The sequence below is a fragment of the Salmo salar genome, chromosome ssa17 (genome assembly GCF_905237065.1).
Source record: "Salmo salar chromosome ssa17, Ssal_v3.1, whole genome shotgun sequence".
NCBI classification, from domain to species: Eukaryota; Metazoa; Chordata; class Actinopteri; order Salmoniformes; family Salmonidae; genus Salmo; species Salmo salar.
In genome coordinates this window covers 55,442,363-55,466,059 of record NC_059458.1, presented here as the reverse complement: position 1 = coordinate 55,466,059, position 23,697 = coordinate 55,442,363, and the positions used below count along the sequence as shown (strand labels likewise).

The 23,697-nt window shown below is 44.0% G+C and overlaps 2 protein-coding genes across 2 annotated transcripts in view; one reads left to right on the top strand and one right to left on the bottom strand.

Annotated features, from left to right (window-relative positions):
* LOC106576112 (conserved oligomeric Golgi complex subunit 5) overlaps positions 1-23,697 on the top strand; it is a 104,411-nt gene that overhangs the window by 10,361 nt on the left and 70,353 nt on the right. The gene's annotated exons all lie outside the window — the stretch shown is intronic.
* LOC106576114 (G-protein coupled receptor 22) lies at positions 7,325-13,688 on the bottom strand. Its single transcript, XM_014153005.2, has 5 exons — positions 13,352-13,688; positions 10,804-11,786; positions 9,813-9,939; positions 9,480-9,626; positions 7,325-9,215 (listed from the first exon to the last, which is right to left on the bottom strand). Exons 3-5 carry the CDS (start codon positions 9,933-9,935, stop codon positions 8,130-8,132), a joined length of 1,356 nt encoding a protein of 451 aa, XP_014008480.1. The 5' UTR covers positions 9,936-9,939; positions 10,804-11,786; positions 13,352-13,688; the 3' UTR covers positions 7,325-8,129.

The window sequence follows — 23,697 nt, the reverse complement described above, 5'->3', positions numbered from 1 at the left end:
AATCGCCTTCAACTTGAAAGCTGCATCATATGCATTTCTCCGTGTCTTTGCCATGATGAGGGTGACAAAATGACTACCGTAATCAGAATGATGGGAAGTTTGAGAGCGCCCGATTTAATCTAAAAAGTAAACAAAAAAGTTGTTTGACCTTAACCCGTTCGGCAATTTCATTGGTCTAATGAAAGCTTCATGCCGCCAAAAAACTGAGCACGTTACAGAATTGTTTAATTTTATTTTTTTAAATTGAAAGCGGGAAAAATCCATATATTAGCCACGTCATTGTTTAAGCCGCGAGGTTCAAAGCCTGGGAAAAAAGTTGCGGCTTATAGTCCAGAATTTACGGTAGTTAGTTAGCTATAAAGTCATTCAGGGATGCAATTTACCATTCAGTGTATGGATAAGGTATTGTGTATGGTAGGAACACCAGGCCATGGTATAGTCTCTGTATAGATTGTAATTGGTTTGGTATGAAATTAACCATGAAATAAGATCTTGTTTTTTAATGTTGAGCAGTGTGACTATCTCTGAACGTCTCCCAAATGGCACCCTATTCCCTATGTAGTGCGCTACCTTTGACCAGCTCCCTTTTGGAACCCTATGAGAGCCCTATGGGCCCTGGTCAAATGTAGTGCACTACATAGGGAATAGGGTGTCATTTGGAACGCAACTTCAGTTATCACTGATTGTACCAAACGCAAGCCAAGTAGGCTAACAGAGAACAAGATGCGTTCTGTGGCGGTTTTCTACACTCTGTGCTGGTGACTCAACACTGAATCTAGTACTCTGTCTGCCAAGTTCACTATGCAAATGTGTTTATATGCTGTGGTTGGAGGGACTTTTAACATTAACAATAGTCTTCATTATACTGCAGTCCCTTGACAGGGATTCCAGTGAATTTCTCCTCAGAAAGTCTCATTGCATTTAACCAATGCAGGGAAAGAGAGGAGGTAGAGAAAATCAATGTCCCTTTCAGAAATCGCATTGTACATATTTATTAGTTCTACTCCTGTTTCTCCATGCATGTGGATCATGTGGCTTTTATAAGAGCTAGTGTACACACACACACACACTCGGGCTGTGACGGTCATGGAATTTTGGTTCACAGTAATTGGCTAGCCAAATGACCCCGGTCTCTGTAATAACTGTTTGAATAGCAAAAAAACCCAAAATTTTATGCCCGTTTTCGCCTCTCCTCCGCTCCTGACTGCATGTGCTGCCGTAGAAATAGAATGAATAGAACCGGCGTCCCCATTTAAATCAATGATGGCATAATAGGTGGATTGGTGGCCCACATGATCCCATGTGGCTCAGTTGATAGAGAATGGCACTTGAAACGCCAGGATTGTGAGTTTGATTACAACGGGGGACCAAAAATGGGGAAGAAGTATGAAAACGTACTGTAAGTCACTCTGGATAAGAGTGTCTGCTAAATGACAGCAACTACAAAACAACAACATTGCGAGTGTACCCTTAGGAGCGAAGCAGGAAGCAAAAGCAAGATCCGTACCTATCAATATGTGCTGTGATTTGTTGATTCAACTCAACTGACATTACAAAATATACAGTCCATTGCATGAACCACATCAGTTAACATAATTTGCATTACCATGGAAATGATTGCATCACCATACCAGGCTGCCATTGCGAGTGTACCAATGAGTTTACCACTCAAGTCGCCAGGGTTAGAAGTTCCAAGCCCGTTCTATTCATTCTATCTCTATGTGTGTTGCTGCTGCATTGTCAGGGGTGCTGCCTCGTTTGCTACAACACCTTGCTTTTTTTCAGCAAGGAGCAACAAAGTTTCGTGTTACGAATGCACGCTGTCCTGTCTTCAGTCAGCTGTTCGTTCCAAATTATTTGTATTTATTTTTACGGTTGTGACAGGTTTTTTTTATTTTCATGACGGTCTTCATCCATAACCGTCGGTTATACGGTAATTGTGCCAGCCCTAACACACACACACACACACCAAATAACCACTGACGCCAGGGCCTCAGAGTAAGATATGGCTTTAACACACACACTCCCCCACATATGACTCACAGTCCTCTCTATCACACTAAATAAGATTAGTTTGGTTGTTGACTCAGTTGTAACTTCTCATCCCGTAGAGCTGATTTGAGTGTGTTCAGTGTTTCCCAGCTCTGTCAATACCAGAAATTGTTATTGTGGAGGATTTCAGGACAATTGTATTTAAGGGTGAGAGGTGGCGGTAGGCTACTTTTAGGCCTACCTGTTGAACTAGCCAATGATCTACTGTACAATGAGACTGGCAAAGCACAATGAATGGCGACCTCGACACAAACTGCCACCTGAATGGTAGACGGAAGCTGATTGAGTCACTGTTCTCTTGTTGGCATCATGCTGTCTCTTTTTTTACATTTATTTTACCTTTATTTAACTAGGCAAGTCAGTTAAGAGCAAATTCTTATTTTCAATGACGGCCTAGGAACAGTGGGTTAACTGCCTTGTTCAAGGGCAGAACGACAGATTTGTACCTTGTCAGCTCGGGGATTCGAACTTGCAACCTTTCGGTTACTAGCCCAACGCTCTATCCACTAGACTACCCTGCCGCTATCCTCCTCACCCTCCTCCTCTCCCTCTTTCTAGTCTCTCAAGACACCTCCCTGGTTGTTTTCCCTGTTTTTAGCAAGCTTTTCAACGGAGACAGAAATCAATCTCCAGCCAGTCATTTTCCGCCCCGGCCGATCGGTCTTCAGTCCGCTTTCAGCCCCCTTTCTTCAACTGCCAGGACATTATAATCGGCCTGAGTTACAGGCCTGATACTGCTGCCGGCCTAATACAATCACACAGTACAGCACAGCCTAATGTGATTTGGAGTGCTTTCTTCTGTCAGCCTGTAGCACTGGGCAGGTAGTAGAGACGGAGGAGGAGAGGGAGAGAGTGAATAGGAGGAGAAGAAGAGGGAGAGCAGGTCAGATGGGGGATGGGTGGTGGTGGAGAAAGAACAAGAGTGAGTAAACAAGGGATGGATGGAGGGATGGAGGAGGGGGGTGACTGGGGGGGTGAATGTAATAAAGTGATTGAAGTGGATGCAGTGGCGGGGTGGAGGGGACACCGAGAGAGCAGCCTGCTGTTGTTGAGGAGGGAATCAAAAGCTGCTATTCCCTATATTTGCATTGATGTTGGACTGTAGCGTAGCCATCTATTGTAGGATTGGGTTTGGCTTGGATCAAATTTACTACAACGTTCAATATCTGCTACGTGAATCTGCTACTTATAATGGAAAACAAACTATACTGAACAAAAATATAAATGCAACATGCAACAATTTCAAATATTTTACTGAGTTACAGTTCATATAAGGATCGAGATCAGGCTGGGGTTTGTGGCCTGAGGAATGTTGTCCCAATCCTCCAATGGCTGTGCGACATTGCTGAATATTGTCAGGAACCGGAACACTCTGTCGTACACGTCGATCCAGAGCATCCCAAACCTGCTCATCGGGTGACATGTCTGGTGAGTATGCAGGCCATGGAAGAACTGGGACATGTTCAGCTTCCAGGAATTGTGTACAGATCCTTTGACATGCGGCCGAGCATTATCATGCTGAAGCGTTAGGTGATGGCGGCGGATGAATGGACCTCAAGGTTTTTGTCACGGTATCTCTATGCATTCAAATTGCCATCGATAAAATGCAATTGTGTTTGTTGTCCGTAGCTTATTACATGCCTGCACATACCATAACCCCACCGTCACCATGGGGCACTCTGTTCACAACGTTGACATCAGCAAACTGCTGGCCCACGCGACGCTATATACGTGGTCTGCTGTTGTGAGGCCGGTTGGACGTACTGCCAAATTCTCTAAAGTGAAGTCGGAGGTGGCTTATGGTAGAGAAATTAACATTTCAATTCTCTGGCAACAGCTCTGGTGGACATTCCTGCAGTCAGCATGCAGGAATGAGACATCTGTCGCATTGTGTTGTGTGACAAAACTGCACATTTTAGAATGACCTTTTATTGTCCCCAGCACAAGGTGCACGTGTGTAGAGGTCATACTGTTCAGTCAGCTTCTTGAAATGCCCCACTGTCAGGTGGATTGATTATCTTGGCAAAGGAGAAATGCTCTCTAACAGGGATTGTAAACAAATGTTTGCGCAACATTTGAGAAAGAAGCTTTTTGTGGGTATGGAACATTTCTGCGATCTTTTACTTCCGCTCATGAAACATGGGACCAGCACTTTACATGTTGCGTTTTTATATTTTTGGTCATTTTTATTTTCAATGAGACTGCATATGACTTTATTATCGAGCAATAACCCGGTGGTATTGCATTGTCTCATTTGACTCAATATTTTTAACATATTTTAATCCACCCCGTGTCTGTCGTCTTCCTCTCATATCTCGGCTTTATTGGTTTCCTCCGCTGTGGGACCACAGCCCCTGGGTGTCAGTCAAAGCAGATGAAGTGTCAGTCACTGTGGTAACTGTCAGTCACAGCAGCCAGCCCTAGAGACCAGCTATAATGACACAATGGTCCTGAATGTCAGTCAGACAGCGGCTACTCCCATGGGAGAGGTAGGGAATGGAAGGAGGGATAACAGAGAAGAGAGGGAAGATTGAAGAAAGGAGGGGGGCCAAGAATGGGGATGGAACGGCAATTCATTGTGTTCAATTCATTGGCAAAGTGTGAGTGGCATGTGGCAGTTGGCTAAGCCATTGAGAGGCCCAGCACCACACCACACCTCTCCTCAAATGAGCTAGAACCTTTTTGGTCATACACAACAAATGCACAACAACCTTTTACATAACAACCCTGGCACACAGAACACTCCAAAACACTAGAACACGCAGGGCCTCAGGAATCAAAAGCCCTCCTCTTATCAGCCATGTGCAACCCTAGGCTGAGTGTTGGGTGAGAGGGAACAGAGGAGAGAGAGAGAGAGAGAGAGAGAGAGATACTGTATGGAGCGAGTGAGAGATGGAAAGAGAGAAAGGGGGCCTGGTGTGCAGTAAGTGAGCTAAGAAGGTGGGAAATGGTGTGGTCCAAGCACCAGAGGTGGATATTTCAGTCAGATAGGCCTACTCCGAGTAGTTTTCCAGGTAGTGCCCGAGATGACATAAAGGATTAAGATGATGTCACCAAACATCCTAGGAAGTATTCATGAGAAGTCAAACCAATTGTTCCAATCTTATCACTTAAGTTCCATTCGGCTCCGCAGCTGGCAATGCTGATAGGTCTATATTTCCTGAAGAATGTTGGTGGTTTTGACATCTCTGTCTAGGCTCATCTTTCTTCATCTCATTCTAGAATAGAATTATGCTCCTCTCCGGTCTGATGACTCAGAGTTCTGTGAGACTGATCGCTTTATACAGGCGAGATTACTCTGCTACTTCAGAGAGGAGAGCGGTTCAATGTCTCCTCCTCGGCACTCTACTCATGTAGACCGATAGCCGAGGCCTATATAAAGAATAGGCTTGATGTTTCCGACCAATGAAATGTAGCCTGGAATCTAACCTTTGTGAACCTGTGCGGTGTGCACATCCTCTATGTAGGCATAGAAACTCAGTCAAGTTGTGAAGATTGTGGTACAGTGTTGGTTTGTCTATGCATTACTCATCTACTTCATATAGACAAGTGGTTCTTGCCTTCATTTGGTAATGGCGCTTGAGGAGCGAGCCAACCTGTAATGAACAGTTAGATGGGTCTTCAATCAACTTCGCCAAACCTGCCTTTAGTGCTGCTTGCTGGCAAACAGCCAACCAAGTACCCCGGCTTATTATTGTCTCTTAAAATGCTTTTGAGGAGACTCGGGGCCATTCGATGAGGGTTCTAAAACCGAAAGCTTGGCTGCATAACATACCCAAAGCATACAGCCGCTCTATGACCTCTACAGAGTGGCTGTATGACGCCCAGCCAAACTGTTCCACACAGTTTCTTTTACACCGGTCTCTTCCTGACCTCACATGGTGCCTCGACTGATGTGGCATATGACCACACCCCACAAGTTGTTAACATCCCCTCATCAAAAAACTATTTCTCAAAGGAAATGTATCCTATTATCTCATTGGCCGAGAGACATGAGCGGGATGTTCATTTTTACACACACTTGCAGTACAAACATCGCAAGGACATCTTGAATGGCAGAATGTGTTTAGCTGTGAATGCGTTACAGTATATCACTATTCCCCAGGTCGTTGCTGTAAATGAGAACGTGTTCTCAGTCAACTTACCTGGTAAAATAACGGTAAAAAACATATGAGTCATACAATGGTATAATAAAGCCAAGTGTTTAACTTTAAGTGTCCTGATCCAGACATTTCTCACATCCCCTCCCCTTCCTAGCATCTAGATGTCCTCTTTCAGCTGAACAGATTGCTAGGTACAGTGCATAGGTATGTGTGTGTGTGTGTGTGTGTGTGTGTGTGTGTGTGTGTGTGTGTGTGTGTGTGTGTGTGTGACGGTGACAGCATCTCTCCGACACAGAAGAGGGAAAACCACCATGACCTTGCCGTGTCATGACGGTGGCGGGAAGGGAGAGTGATTGTGATGCATCGCCTGCCACAGCCACCTGTTATTATCTAGCTAGCAGTCCTAGTCTTGGTAATCAGAAGGCATCAAGCGTGGGAGAGAGGGGAGCTCGGCAAGGGCAAAGTCAGGTTTTGTGGCGAGTGTTTTGTATCAGTACCTCATAGCCCATGACCAGACCCCCCCCCACTTGCCCCAGCCTTGCTAAGCGCTATGGACTGCAGTAGGTCCGAGTCCTCCCTCACTCCCTCACTCACTCACTCACTCACTCACTCACTCACTCACTCACTCAGTGTCCTCCAACTCCAACCAGAAAACACAGATTGATTTGCCAGTTGGCCTCAGTGTGATGATGAAAGGAAGCAGGCTCCAGTTTTGGCAGCCATGTTGTTCTCTTCACCCCGATCTGTGGCTAGATGTCTAGATAATAAGAGAAGCAGCATAACAGCTGTGTTATGGCCGGTAGAGCAGCTGGAATCACCTCAGGATAATGAGGCTACAGGCGCTGATTATGTGTTGAAATCACAAGGTCACGACTTAGTAATGCTGTGATTAGTTTTCAGATTGCAGCCTCTCGCTGAGGTTGTAAAGTGCTGCTGGCCTCTGTTTCTATCCCTCCATCTTACACTAAATCACACATATAACAGGCACATGGAAAGACAGAGGACAGGAAATGGGAAGTGGAATTTCACATGTAAATATTTGTGGCTTTACACTGACTAGATGTCCTCTGTGCCTAAGTGGCCAAGTTTACGAAAGCGTAATAAAGTGGGGTATATGTGACAGAATACCCTTTAACCAAAATACCCAGCAGAATGCCCTCAACTTTTTTCACGTTATTTATTATAAAAGGACAAATACTTAGTACTTAAAGGACAGAGTCACCCATTTTAAATGTTCTATCATATTTGTCTATCTCTGAGCTATGTTCTATCGATTCCAGGGGTCATTTCATGTTTTCTTGTGTATCTGAGCTATTAGCCATTCAAGCAGGCAGAAACACAGCCAGTATGATGCGTTTTGCATCATAGCTCAGAGATGCACAAATTTCATATAATATTCAAAATGGGTGAATCTCTCCTTTATGTGTTGTAAACATATATTTATTCTATACACTGTACATGACTATACACAATAATTATGTTACGGTTTATAACAACACCATGCAGTACATTACTTACTTTAACTTGTCCTTGACGCCACATCAACCTCTTACAATAAATAGTAATAAATTATCCCCTTTAGGGTAGCTATACAGGTAAAACACTTTCATTTACATTGCTGCTTTGGATAAGTGGTTTCCCTTTTTTAAATGAGTTGGTTCCTGATAATGTTTTGTCACCTTGTATAAGTGTCCATTTCTTAATCCATTTTATTCTTATTTCACGTCCTCATAATCCACATTGTCTTATTCTACATCTTCTGAACAGAAGCTTTTCTATCTTGACCTTGGCTCAGACTCGTGTCTACCAACTCCCTCTAGCCATGCAGATATTCAGCGGCTTCTCAGAAATTGTCTTTATTCCACTTTCTCTGAAGATGGACATCCCATTATCCCACTCTGCCACCTCTGTTGAGAGGTATGTCTTTCGGCCTAACTGCCTCCAAGCCGATCTTCACGATGCACTATAGCCTTATCATGGATGACAGACGATGTTGTTTTGTTCCAGGTCCTGGGAAGATAGACACTTCTGCCTGACCTCAGTCTCCTCGAAGGTGACTTTCTTGTTGTTCCTCTTGGGGTCGATCCAGGAGTTGTGAATGACCACGTTGTTAGGCATGGGCTCAGCCTCTACCACGGACACCACCCTCTTCTTCATCTTGCTCTTCAACACCTTCTGGAACTTCTGCCTGGTGAAGGCGTAGAGCAGTGGGTGAAAGATGGTCGTCCCGTAGGCCATGACCAGGAAACCCAACCGCAACTTGACCGTGAAGTCTGAGGGCCCTGCGCTGAGGATGACCGTGTTGAGGACTGTGATGGGCGTCCAGCAGAGCAGGAAGGTGGAGATGATGAGTAGGGACATCCTGAAGACACGTTTCTGCCTCTCCCGCCGTTCCCGGTGGCGTTTAACGGCCCTGCGCAGAGCCATGAGGACTGAGACGGAGGTCCGCATCGACAGGACCGCAGGTGGGTTTCCGCCCCCTCTGACTGCCCCGCTGCCCTGGGACGCATCTGTAGATTCCACCTGCGTTGCGGTAGTCAAGGAGATGGTCTTCTTCTTGCGGGGCTTCTTCTTGGGCTGGTTGTGTTGGAAGCGGGTGCCGATGCGGATGTTCAGGGCCTGGAGTATCTTGTAGTAGGTCACCAGCATGACTACGGCCGTGAAGAAGAAGATGGGGATCTGAGCCAGGAGGTGGTAGTACAGCCCCAGCTCTGTGTAGTACTCGTTGGTATGGACCACCGAGGCAACTGCAGTCTGGTTGACGAACTCTGAGCCAAAATCGCTGAAGAAGCCCACCTCCATGAAGGGGACCAGGAAACTGAAGAAGGACATAGCCCAAATTAAGCCCAGCAGAGCCACGGCGCGGCCCATGGTTAGCATGCGGTTGGCTGGACGCACTGAGATGTCGTAGCGGTCGACAGTGATGGCTAGCACGTTTGAGGCCGTGGCTACGCTAGCGAAGGAGACACAGGCCTCGTGGAAGCAGCAGACCAGCGCTGTATCAGCCTCTAGGGGGAGGAGTATTACAACTGCAGTCAGCGGGATGCAAGACACACACACCTGGAACCAGAGAGATAAATAAGGATTAAGATTATTATTAATTAAATTTGTCTCCTTCTACAGCAGATATAGAAGAATCTTGAGATTTGTCACAGACTAATTGCACTGCAATCATCTCATCCCAGACACTCACTGGAATTGTCCCTACACATTGATTTAAGGTCAGTTTTGTGTTTTCCCTCCCGGTGGTTAAACTTTGTATTTTCAATGTATTAACTGATCCGAGGTCTGTGCCTAATGGAAACATCAAAGACTGACACTCACTAGTACGTCTAGGACGTGCAGATTCATGGTGACGATGTTGGACACGGAGGTGATGAGGTTCTGCTTCATGCAGTAGAGGACCAGCACTGTCAGGTTGCTGCTTAGGCCCAGCACTATCTCTAGCAGCAGGAACCCTGTCAGCGACACCTGGAGATCCGGAGGGTAATAGCATTTTGTTTTACAGTAATCATAGTATCACAATAATAGTATTGTAATAGCTGCTTGCTTCATTGCGATATGCTTTAATCGTGCTATCTGCTTTCACGATAACTGACGTTGAACTAAGTTTACCCTCCTAATTAAAGTAGAAGTGGTATACATGTATGCATGTACCTGGAAGCTGATGGGGTAGGGGGCGGCAGACTGGGTCATATCAAGGTCAGAGGGTTCCGAGGTGTCGAGGACAGTCACGTTGCTCATGGTGGCTTCTGAGATCAGCACAGGAGGGGTATGCATTATCCTAGAGAGACATGGTGACACAGAGAGAGGAGGAGAGCAAGATCAGGACAGAGACTGATTGCATTAACTTATGTATAGTGGGAGAGAAAGGTGTTGTGTGTCGTATGCATGACTATTGACTGCCTCTCATCTATGTCTTGCGTGTCTCATCGTCATCTCCTGTACATTCAAAACGTTGAATTAAACTAGGTTATATGGGAGCATACAACAGTGTAGAAGAGGCAATTTCTATTCCTTTTAAATCTCATCTAGCTGATCTGTCTGGCTGTTTTTGTGTCTGGGACTTTGTCTGAGTGTATTTGTACCTCACTGGGATTCCATTTAGTGTGACATGTGGCCAATGTGTGAACCTTTTCAAGTGTGGAAGTTTCAATCACAAACTGATTCTGTGATGTCATCTTGATGGAGTCTTTCAAAAGGTGGCAATTAAAAATCAAAAAGCCAATTTCCACAGTTTTCCGCTGTGCTTTTAAAAGATGGTGTTCTGCTGTGTGTGATGATAAGATTTTCGCTTTGTGGAAAGAGTGAAAATGAGTACACTCCCTTTATCCCTTCATTGCTGACACCTTTATCTAGTGTTACATTTTTAGCTGACTAGAACTAATAGTGCTTCACTTTAGTCAGTCCTGTCAGTGTTTTGTTGTTACGTTAGGCTTAGAGTTGTGTTTGTGGTTACTTTGATCAATGTGTCCATGTTCTTAGGTATTTCACTAATGAACGTTCTTGCTTTGCTTTTATGTCTCGATATAACCCAGTTTTCCGTGTGATCTGTCCAGAGGCTAGTCTTCTCCAGAGAAACTATCCAGAACCAGACAGTCCTTTTGTGGCTCAATAGGCATTTACATTGCAGACACACTGTACTCACCCCTCCCTCGTGTGCCGTCTCCCCTTCAAGAGTCCATGAACCAGCCAGAGCTGCCTTTCTGAGGCCCCAATAGAAAATCACAAGAACCAACCATAGTTCTGTAGTAGTAATGCTAATGCAGTAGTAGCAGAAATCGCCACTTGGCACACTTTTAATCCTAATGGTGCAACCTTTTGTCTAAATAATGGGAGTATTGTGATGCAGTTGGAGCCAACTGAAACTGTGTTTCTTGGATCCTTCCTTTTCTATTTCCACGGATACAAATTCAGCTCCACCATGAGAGAAAAACCAGTCCACCTTCAAAAGATTTCTTCATTTTACTTTACCCAGAGGCTGTAAACAACAGTGATGGATCACAGAGGACTGCCCTATACTCTCGTACATCCAATAAAAACACTGTATTCCGGGTTAGGGGAAAGCGCCGAGCATTCATTAAACGCAGGAACACACGCGCTCGTCGTCCGCGGTGGGCAGGGAGAGGATGTGCATTGTAGCATCCAGCCACGTGGTTGACTAAATGAATGGTTTCTTTTATGCAGCTGCTTGTCGTCCTTTGTCATTTGATCTGTATTCCTCCTCGGCTCTTAACAGAGGCAGAGCAGTGCCTGGCTGATACTCAACTGTCCTCCCCTCTTCCTTCTGTACGTATTCCCTCCGACACCCTTCAGAAACACCCCTCCATCACCTTCCAGAGAGGAGAGTAAAGGTCAATGGCGTTTCCGTCTCCTCACACGTTGTAATTCCACTGGGGTGAGGCAGGATCACCTCAGTGCTGTGGCACCTTATACAAAGTCAGACCAGGCTGGGAGGAAGGTCATTAGCTACTTTGGAGAGAGAGAGGAGAATATATTACAACACTGGGCCATCAGCTATGTGGCATTTGGTGTGCGCTCTCTCTCTCTTTCTGTCACAGAGTCGGAGAGCAGGACAAATCAGGGGATGACATCATCCTTCCGTTTATTTTTCCTCCCTCAATCATCGTCCTGGAGAACAAAAAGATGCAGAGAGGAAGAGATGTAAATGAAAGGAGGATAATGAATGAGAAGAAAGTGTCATGATATTTCAGCCCCAAATGATCATTATCCAGACAGTCTGAGCTGTATCAGTACGTTACATCAACCCAGTGATAGATCTGCCTGTCTGTTGTCATTGTGTGTTTTGTTAATAACCTCTAATCGGGTTTGTATTGAATTAATTCTCCCCCCCCAAGAAAAGGGGATGGAGAGAGATGGAGAGACACAGAGGCATTCTGACTCTTGTTTGATTCCTAGTAGATGTCTTACTTATTATACCTTTGGCTATTCAAGGCCTGTCATGCGTTTGTTTGACAAATGAGCCCTCAGCCTTTGAACTGGTCCTTTGTGCAGGCTCCCTCCCTCCTCTGTCATCTTGCTCTCTCTCTCTCTCTCTTCATCTCTCTCTCTCCAACTTTTGCTGCGTCTATCTGTGTGTGAACAGAAGCTCAAGAGGGCCAGAGACTAGTAGTGCTACTGGGAGAAGAATCAAGCTCATATGACACAGAGCATATGACAGCGTATGATCCATATGACAGCGTATGATCCGTATGACACAGAGCATATGACAGTGTATGATCCATATGACAGTGTATGATCCGTATGACACAGAACATGACAGTGTATGATCCGTATGACACAGAGCATGACAGTGTATGATCCGTATGACACAGAGCATGACAGTGTATGATCCGTATGACACAGAACATGACAGTGTATGATCCGTATGACACAGAACATGACAGTGTATGATCCGTATGACACAGAGTATGTGGTTTGTTTTCTGTAATTTCACGCAGTGGCACTGCACACAGAGGTTAAGCCACTGGCTTTCAGTTATTCACTTGCACGCATGACAGCTCGCAGTGCACTATGAGAAGGTGTATTTGTGTGTGTGTGTGTGTGTGTGAGATGAGTGGAAGGCTCAGGCTGTTATGAGACCGGTGTGTTTGCACAAAAGCCCCCGTGCTCCGCTCTGCGCTAAGAGCAAGGCTTCAGAGACACCGCGCTCATAAGTGATGCTTAACATTATCAGAGCGTTGAGTAAGTGGGCAGGCAGGAGAAGGAGCAGAAATATAATCCCTTTGGATGTGACTGTGCTGTATTGGTCGAGTTGTCTCTACTGTGTGACTGTAAGCTGGCGGAGCAGACAGGCAGAGACTATACTAGAGTGCTAGGGTTCTGTACATGCAGTGAGCGCACACGGCTGGTGGTTCTTTGTCTGTTGGTACAATACGAGTGAGAAGTTTGCAGGCTTTTTGCTCCAGTTTTTCTTTTGAACTCTGCTGATCGTGTGCAAGTACTGTACAGTATGGTGGCGTTTTGTGTTTTGACAACCGTTCCTCACGGTTCAGCAGAGGTAGAAAATGAGAGTGCTTTTGGCAAGAACTGAAGTCATTACTGTTGTCATTTTGAGTTTGTTTTTGAACGCATCTGAAATGCATTTATTTTCTTCAGTGTACATTCTGACATTCATTATCAAGCACGCTATTGTAACAGAGAATGGAGAAATCAGTGCGGTGATAGATGTTTACCTTGTCCTCTGAGGTAGTCGTGTGTCTCCCCGTCCTCTACCTCACAGCACTGTCAGCATAGATAGCCAGGTGGAACACTCCCTCCCAGGTAGAGTGAAGGAGGACGAGGGAGAGGAAGAAAAGGACCTGAAGCAGCTGAGGCGGTTTCTGGCTGTGTGTGACGGGTAAGATGGTGTAGTTAAGTCCTCAGGGTGTGTAAGGATCCAGGCTGGAGTAGAGAGATCACTGTTCTGCTCTCTGGCTGTGCTACACTTTCCTCTCCCACTCTCACTCGCTCCGTCTCGGAGCACTAATAGCCCTTCCTACTCATCTCGCCCACCCTCCCTCCCTTCTCTGGCAGCATGTCTCTCACACTTTCTATTTCTCTCTGTATCAACCTTTCGCTCTCAACATTTTCTCTCTCTCTCTTCTCTTCTCTCTCTCTATCAACCCCTCTCTTTCCCTATTCTCTCTTCCCCTCTCTACATCTCCTCTTTCCTCTGATTGGTCTCATGTAACAGGTCCCTCATTTCATCCTTTCGTTAGCTTTGAGAAGTCTTTAGTTCAGTGTAGTATTGTGTCTACTGCAGGGGTAGTCAAGTAGATTTAGCCTGGGGGCGATTTTTCTCGGAGGGGATGGTCGGGGGCCGGAACATAATTATAATAATATAATGTATTATAATGTACACTGAAAATTGAACATAACTAAGCCCAAGAAATTGTATTTGATATTAACAATTTCATTCCTTGATTACATTGAGACACGATCACGTCTCTTTTTAAAAAAATGTTTTTGTGGGAATAATTTTAAGTTTCCTAAATGTAAAATATTTTTTTGTTGACATTTTTTACAGTATTTTTAAAACATTTTACCCCCAAAATATTCAGTCGTGGGCCAGTTTTGGGAGGTCTGTAGCCCACTGCTCTAGTGTGTCTGCAGCCTAAGTGGCACTAGCTCCACAGACAGACATGACACCTATCAAGCCTGTGTTGTTCAGTAATGGCTATTTTCTCCACGTAAGCTCTGGAACACAGTCATTAGTATTCACATTCCACAGATTGGCCAGGTTTCAGTACTGAAATTGGGATGTCAATGTCAGGCAGAGGATAATGATGTCATATTTTGGCAGGAAATGGAAAAATGAAAGAGGAGCTGTCTCTGTCTCAACTCCGAGGCGTCAGAGAACATACTGTTTTCTTCAGAGGATGTTTTCCGCTGGTGCCAGTGTCACGAGATTGAAGGAAGACATCTCGGAATTGTGCCAAAGGTTGATTTTTAAATTCAAAATTATCTCTGTCGTTCTCTTTCTCCCCCTCCCCCTCTCGCTCACTCTTTGTGTCTTTCTTCCTCTCTTTGTCACCATGCCAGTCTGTGTGTTTGCACTCTTTGGAAGACCGGGTTCGGCAACTGTGGCGAGTGTAATGGTACGTGAACCCTAGGGGACTTTTGGCCAATCATCAGGTGTTATACACCTGTCTGATAGGACAGACATAATTACCCTCAATCCATTAGTCACACTAGCCTGGTTGCCAGATCCGCTTGTTTTATCTAACTCTTTTGTTGATTTGAATGCCAAATGACACTGTGAATGACAATGGAGTTGTCAAATTTTTGAAGAATATCTGGCAACATGACCAGGTTCGATTAGATGCAGCCTGTAGGGAATGTACAGCTCTGGAAAAAATTAAGAGACCACTGCAAAATTATCCGTTTCTCTGGTTTTACTATTTATAGGTATGTGTTTGGGTAAAATAAGCATTTTTGTTTTATTCTATAAACTACTGACAACATTTCTCCCGAAATAAAAATATTGTCATTTAGAACATTTATTTGCAGTAAATGACAACTGGTCAAAATAACAAAAAAGATAACAAAAAATAACAAAAAAGTGTTGTCAGACCTCGAATAATGCAAAGAAAATAAGTTCATATTCATTTTTAAACAACACAATACTAATGTTTTAACTTAGGAAGAGTTCAGAAATCAATATTTGGTGGAATAACCCTGATTTCCAATCACAGCTTTCATGCGTCTTGGCATGCTCTCCACCAGTCTTACACATTGATGTTGGGTGACTTTATGCCACTCCTGGGCATAAAAATTCAAGCAGCTCGGCTTTGTTTGATGGCTTGTGACCATCCATCTTTCCTCTTGATCACATTCCAGAGGTTTTCAATGGGGTTCAGGTCTGGAGATTGGGCTGGCCATGACAGGGTCTTGATCTGGTGGTCCTCCATCCACACCTTGATTGGCCTGGCTATGTGGCATGGAGCATTGTCCTACTGGAAAAACCGATTCCAGCCTTGCTGAAGCACCCCCAGATCATCACCGATCCTCCACCAAATTTTACAGTGGGTGCGTGACGATGTGGCTTGCAGGCCTCTCCAGGTCTCGCATCAGGACGAATGAATTAAGACACGTACAAGGTTGTCCTGGAAGAAAACTTGCTTCCTTCTGCTCTGACAATGTTCCCCAACTCTGAGGATTGGTTTTTCCAGCAGGACAATGCTCCATGCCACAAGTTTGGTAGGCGACTAATGACCATCAGCAGCATCAGAGCTTGGAGAAGCCTAATTACCATGACTAAACAGTCAAGTGGAATTTGACTGCCATCATGACTCGTGACTACTGGTGTGGTGTTTTTAATACGGTCACAGTAACAGCCCATGTCACATCTGGAGGAAACCTGGCATCATCCCTACGGTGAAGCATGGTGGCGGCAGCATCATTCTGCGGGGATGTTTTGAATGGAGCAAAGTACAGAGATATTCTTGATGAAAACCTGCTCCAGGGAGCTCAGGACCTCAGACTGGGGCGAAGGTTCACCTTTCAACAGGAAAATGACCCAAAGCACGCAGGCAAGACAACAGTGGCTTTGGGACATGTCTCTGAATGTCCTTGAGTGGCCCGGACTTTAACCCGATCTAACATCTTTGGACAGACCTGAAAATAGCTGTGCAGGAATGCTCCCCATCCAACCTGACAGAGCTTGAGAGGATCTGCAGAGAAGAATGGGAGAAACTCCCCAAATACAGGTGTGCCAAGCTTGTAGCGTCATACCCAAGAAGACTGCAAACATTGCACGATATGCTCAGAAAATCGAATTGCAATTTTTTGTTTTGCCCAATATTGCATTAGCCATTTCACTTGCGATATAGATCAAAACCTTTGGGCAACTGTTGAAATCATAGAAATCAAATGATTTATATTAAGAAACAAAGTGATATGGGGGTGCCACAGGGTTCAATTCTAGGGCCGACTCTCTTCTCTGTATACATCAATGATGTCGCTCTTGCTGCTGGTGAGTCTCTGATCCACCTCTACGCAGACGACACCAGTCTGTATACTTCTGGCCCTTCTTTGGATACTGTGTTAGCAAACCTCCAGACGAGCTTCAATGCCATACAACACTCCTTCCGTGGCCTCCAACTGCTCTTAAATGCAAGTAAAACTAAATGCATGCTCTTCAAACAATCGCTGCCTGCACCTGCCCGCCCGTCTAGCGTCACTACTCTGGACGGTTCTGACTTAGAATATGTGGACAACTACAAATACCTAGGTGCCTGGTTAGACTGTGAACTCTCCTTCCAGACTCACATTAAGCATCTCCAGTCCAAAATGAAATCTACATTTGGCTTCCTATTTCGCAACAAAGCATCCTTCACTCATGCTGCCAAACATACATACCCTCGTAAAACTGATCATCCTACCAATCCTTGACTTCGGCGATGTCATTTACAAAATAGCCTCCAACACTCTACTCAGCAAATTGGATGCAGTCTATCACATCCGTTTTGTCACCAAAGCCCCATATACTACCCACCACTGCGACCTGTATGCTCTCGTTGGCTGGCCCTCGCTTCATATTCATCGCCAAACCCACTGGCTCCAGGTCATCTATAAGTCTTTTCTAGGTAAAGCCCTACCTTATCTCAGCTCACTGGTCACCATAGCAGCACCCACCCATAGCATGCGCTCCAGCAGGTATATTTCACTGGTCATCCACAAAGCCAACTCCTCCTTTGGCAGCCTTTCCATTCCAGTCCTCGGCTGCCAATGACTGGAACGAATTGCAAATATCACTGAAGCTGGAGACTCATATCTCCCTCACTAACTTTAAGCATCAGCTGTCAGAGCAGCTTACTGATCATTGCACCTGTACATAGCCCATCTGTGAATAGCCCACCCAACTACTTCATCCCCATATTGTTATTCATCCCCATATTGCTCCTTTGCACTCCATTATCTCTACTTGCACATCTATCACTCCAGTGTTTAATTGTTAAATTGTAATTATTTCGCCACTATGGCCTATTTATTGCGTTACCTCCCTAATCTTACTACATTTGCACACACTGTATGTAGACTTTTCTATTGTGTTATTGACTGTACGTTTGTTTATCCCATGTGTAACTCTGTGTTGTTTGTGTGGCACTGCTTTGCTCTATCTTGGCCAGGTCGCAGTTGTAAATGAGAACTTGTTCTCAACTGGCCTACCTGGTTAAATAAAGGTGAAATAAAATTCTGAGTGGCATTTCAAAAATATTGCATGCATTATGGATCTCTTGCGATTTTTATGTGAATTGGATGAATTGTGCAGCCCTAACACCCATAAATGTTTGATGCTGCTATTAATATTGCTACCCCATATCCAACCCTGTCCCCTGATGCCGCTACAGGCTGCTGTTTGCTTGGGTTTCTCTACCTTTTCCCCATTTCAGGTGTGTGTGTGCGTGTGCGTTACCAATCAGCAGTGAGGACTGCTGGGAGAGAGGAGAGAGTGGGATGAGAGGGCGTAGCCATGCCAGAGCCTGTCACTGCTGACCAGTCTACTGTGCACTCGCTGTGGGTCTAGATCTGTGTGTGTGTGTGTGTGTGTGTGTGTGTGTGTGTGTGTGTGTGTGTGTGTGTGTGTGTGTGTGTGTGTGTGTGTGTGTGTGTGTGTGTGTGTGTGTGTGTGTGTGTGTGTGTGTGTGTGTGTGTCCGTCCAGCTCCAGCCATTTGACTATGTGTGTCGTGGCTGTTCATCAGTGCACCATGGCAAGAGATAATGGGGCAGAAACAGCCTGTCAGGGCTCAGTGTTTAGTCTGCAACTGAAGGAGAAAGAAAGAGAGAGCCAGGGATGAAGTGACTGAGCAGTCAGTGACTGGGAGGCTGGGAGCTAGCCTGTGGGCTTTCACCTGATCAAACTCCAGTAACTGACACAAGAATTATGTTTGAGCAAAATAACACATTAGCCATGGCAAAATGCATAGAATTATAGGAAATTTGCTTTAAAACTGCAAGATTTTCTCTCAGCGCCATGAAATAATGTGTAGAATTGTTGGAAATTTGCTCTAAATCTGCAACAATGTCTCTCAGCTCCATGGAGAAATGTGTGGAATTGCAGGAAATCATCTTAAAATCCATGCCCATTACCACTCCACCTGCCACGCCCACCATCTAAGCCCCTTTTTTTATGTTTTATTTATTTTTACTTTGTTTTTATTGAGGAACACTAAGAAAGTACAAAGTTAAATAAAAAATATGGCAGTTACAGTGCACATCATCATCAGATTAGTTACATTGACGTCATCTTCGAACTAGACAATTTTCAAGTATAAAACCCATTTTTCCCAGTATTCCTCACCTCTCTCCTCTTGAGTTCTTAAAGCAAAGGTCATATGCTCCATGTGGTGTATTTCTTTTAATAATATCTATCCATTATGTCATGGTGGGAGGGTCTTTTTGTAGCCATTTCTTAGTGATAGCCTTTTTACTGCCTGCCAGTAGGACCTTCAAGAGGTACTTTTCTCTAGTGTGTAAGTTATCAGGTATTTCACCCAAGTACAAAGAAATGAATGTTTGTTCTATGTCAAATCCAATTATTTTTCCAATGCTAGATCTTATTTCTCCCCAGTAAGTTTCGTTTGCGGGGCAGGACCAAAAGATATGGGAGTGATCCACCCTTGATAGCCCGCATACTCTCCAACAAGGGTGTAGGGAGCCAGTCTGTTTTGATTAAGGTTTAGGTGTTCTGAAGAAGCATATAACATTCTTCCAAAAGAATTCTCTCCATGACCTTGAGTTGGGGGCGCTTAGTTGAGTCTCAAATATGTGCAACCATGTTTCATCAGTTATTTCAATTTTAAGTTCCTCTTCTCATTTCTGTTTAATATAGTTTGTAGAATGTTTCTTTGAGGATTGAATACCCAAGTAAAGATTTGAAATCGTTTTGAGGTGCTCGAGGGTCAATCACTTTTATCTCCCTTAAGAAATAGTGTCGAACTTGTAGGTATCTGTAAAAATCTTGTTTATCCAAGCCATGTTTTATACTTAGGTCCTGGAAGTTATCTAGGTCCCCATTTCCTTATAATTGTACTGAATGATGTGATGCCTTTCTGCGTCCACTGTTTAAATCTGCTGTCCTGAGTTGCAGGGATGAAGCTGGGGTCGTATGCGGGCCAACTCAGCAGTTTGACCTCTGTCTAAGTGATTTTGCTTAACTACCTTAAACCATGTCTTAAAAGAGAAATTAATCCACAGATTTTGTCTATTGTATATTTCTATTACCATGTCCTTATTTCCCAAAACTGACTGTATGGGTATCTCTGTCAAAGTAGTCTTGGATTCGTATTCTGAATTGCACCAACACACCAGAGGTCTCAATTGGGCTGACACAAAATAATCTTTTAGGTTTGGTAAGGCCACACCCCCACAGGTTTTTGGTCATTTTAATGTTGTACATCTAATTGTTGGTCTCTTACTGTTCCAGATAAATCTTGATATCCGTTTATCCCACTAAACTGTTTAGGCGGGATTTCTACGGGCAGTGACTGGAACAAATACAGTAACCTCGACAGGACGTTCATTTTGATTGTTTCAATTCTACTACTAAGATCCACAGGAAGTGAATTCCACCTGTCTAGGTCATCATATATCTTCTTGTTGATGTGATCGTAATTCATGTCATAAAGTTGGGGTGTATCTTTTGGTAGGTTTACTCCAAGATATTTAATGGATGAAGAGGTCCAGTGGAAGTTATACCTACTCTTCAGCTCTTCCTGTGAGGTATAATTATATACTAGGGCTTGGGTCTTGTGTACGTTAAGCACATACCCTGAATATGTTCCAAACATCCAATCAATCTAGGTACACTTGAGCCTGGGTCTTTAAGGAGTAACAGAACATCATCACTATACATGTATATCTTATGTTCACTGTCTCTTATTGTTATTCCCTCTAAGGTTGGGTCCTGTCTTATTGTCTGTGCTAATGGCTCGATGTACAAGGAGAAGAGCGTGGGTGAAAGATTACAGCCTTGTCTTGCCCCTCGCTCTAATTTTATCGTTCGTGACAAATGTCAATTTATCTTTATTCTAGTGGTCGGACATTAATGCAGTGTTTTGATGCACTGTATCACTTCTTTGTTGAAACCAAATCTTTCCATAACTTGGAATAGATAATCCCATCCCACTGAATCAAATGCTTTTTCTGCATCAAGACTGATTAATGTAGCACTTGTATAGCACTTCTTTTGGCTGTTATTGATGCATATAGTTTATAATCCGTGTTAAGAATTGCAATAGGTCTATAGGAACTGCATTCCCTTTTATCTTTACACTCTTTTGGGATTACAGATATGATGGCTTCTCTCCACGATGGTATTAGACCCCCCCTCCCGCAGAATGTTAGTTGTTCTCTGAAGGCTCTGAACCATTCTGAAGGGAAGCCATCAGTGCCTGGAGATTTGTTTGCTTTTAGATTAGATATTGCATTGTTACTTTCTTCAGTTGTTATTTCTGAAGTAAGTCTATCATTTTGCTCTGTGCCACCAAGGGGAGATCAAGGGAGTTCAAACAATGCTCTATTGTCTGTGCATCTGCTTTCTCTGGTTGATTGTACAGATTTGTGTAATATGATTCAAATGCATTCTGTATCTCATCCAATTTGCATGTAATCTTCTTTGTTTTGTGCTCTTTTTTTATTTTGAATATGGTATTCTGTGCTTGTTGTTTCCTGAATCTCCATGCTAGTAATTCTGTTGCCTTTTGAGCCTGCTTCATAATATCGTTGTTTCAGGAACCTGAGCTTTTTCTCTACTTCTTCACTATAAATCTGGTCAATTTCCTGTTTTACCTTTTGAATCTCTCGTAATAGAAGAGGATCTTTGTAATGACTAAATCGTTCTAAGTTTGTTAATGTTTCCTGTAATTTCAGCAGTTTCTGTGCCTTAATCTTTTTCTTGAGAGATGATGTGGCTATGATCTTTCCTCTAATAACCACCTTAGCTGCATCCCACAATGTAGCAGAAGATACTTCCCCGTTATCGTTCTTCTCCAGATAGATGTTCAATTCTGTCTTTATTGATTCCTTGAATGCTGGATCATTCAGCATGCTTGTATTACGCCTCCATAGAGTATTTCTTGGTTTGCTATCAAGGTGTAGAGTAAGGTAAACTATGATCTGAGTCGCTCTGCCCGATCCTACAATCCTTAAGCCTGTGTCGATCTGCATTGTACATGAAAATGTATGGCTGAGTAAAAAGTATATTCCCTATCTGTCATGTGGATGTCACGCCATACATCAAGCAGTCCTAAATCCTGCAATATCCTATTCATCTTTTTAGCAACTAGGCTAATTTTCCTATTTTGATTTGTGCTGTCCAATTTTGAGTTTCAAATCATGTTAAAATCCCCTCCACACATAAGAGTGCCAGCGGTTTCTGTGGCAATTAAATCAAACACCTTCCTGTAGAAGGCCAAGTCAGTAACTTCCTTGTTATCCAGTTTACATTTAACAGCTATACATCTACCCTCCTTGTCTTTTATTTCTGATATAATCTGAATTTGGGATCAAGATTGCAATGCACCTTCTACCCATTTTGTAAGAAGAAAAAAAGGTATTCCTATATCCCATTTTCTTGAGTCTCTCGTGTTCAGGTGTAGTATGTCAGAATAGTATGTCAACTCTCTCCCTTTTCATCTTTGATTTTAGCTTACTTCTCTTGATGGCACTCTCCAGTCCATTTTACATTGAGACTTATGACCTTAAATTCCCTAATGATGCATCGATATAAAAAAAAAACACCTGTGCACCATAACTGGCAGCTTAACATGAGCCTAAAAATGAACGAAAAATCAAGAACGTTAAAAAAATAAACCAAAGTGGGAAAATCTAAGCCCTTTTTTGACAGACACACAAATGCGCGCACACACGCCCCAGCATTACTCCATTCTGAATCATTAAACCTCACTGAGGTCACGTCACTGGTAACAACACGGATTACCTTCTGGGCTCTCTGTGATGACCTCATTGACTGACCCTCTTTGATGACCTCACCCAGTCTGCCTGTTTACTGATGACGGGCAGGATAGCAGAGTGTTCTTATATTATGTCACTCTGTGTGAATCACAGTACCTCATGTCCCTTTGACCTCCTGAGTGTCTTTTCTCTTCTTCGTTTCACCCCTCTCTTCTCCCCCTCACTCATGGCCCCATACCGAGAGAGCTGATTTTAGTGTGTTCTGCGTGTGGTCAGTGGTCATCTGAGTTCAGGATTCATCCGGTAGCAGGCTGAGTGCAACCCACTGCAGCTGGCTGGCTGTGTCTCCATACGTGCATATATTTGGCCAAGCTGAACACAGTTGAAATCTCTTCACTGAAAGACCTGTGAAACAAAATTGTGTATTTCCCTCTTAATAAAACATGGAGATAATCTGGCTGGTGAGATCTGATGCACTAGGCCCCTCTTTAGACCCTGGAGCTGGAGCCTCCTGTCTCTTCCTGTTGTTCACTGTCCCACTGGGAGGGTGTCCAAGCCACCCCTCACACGCACACACTTCCTGTTGCTGTGGAGGGAGCATGTGTTTATGTGTTGCTGTCTGAGGGGCGTTGGGAAGGCATGGGAAAGGACTGAGTGCCAAGAAACACTGGGGGTGACCTTCAAGCAGCACGGAGGTCACACAAACTCACATACTGTACACACACATATATACACATACACATCTATCTATCTGTACTCTGCTGGGCAAAAAAACATCTCTATCTTATTCCTCTTTGTCTATTTCACATCTCTGCTTTGGCAGCAAATTCACACCCAGGTTTATGTTAGCAGTTACACACAAACAAGTGTGGAAACGGGTTCTGTGTCGCCCCTGTGTCCCTGGTGTCCAGATATAATGACTACAGAGCTATTTTAGCCTTACACTCTGAAACTGGTTCTCAGAAACCTGCGTTAAAAAAATTAGGAGAGAGGCTGACTCCTACTGTACCCAGTCCCTGTCTCTCTGCCCTTTCTCTTCCCTAATCCTTGTGTCCCCTTTGTGTGTGGATTTTTGGCGTTCCCGGCCCAATGACTAACAAACACCATTCTCTATCCTCTCGT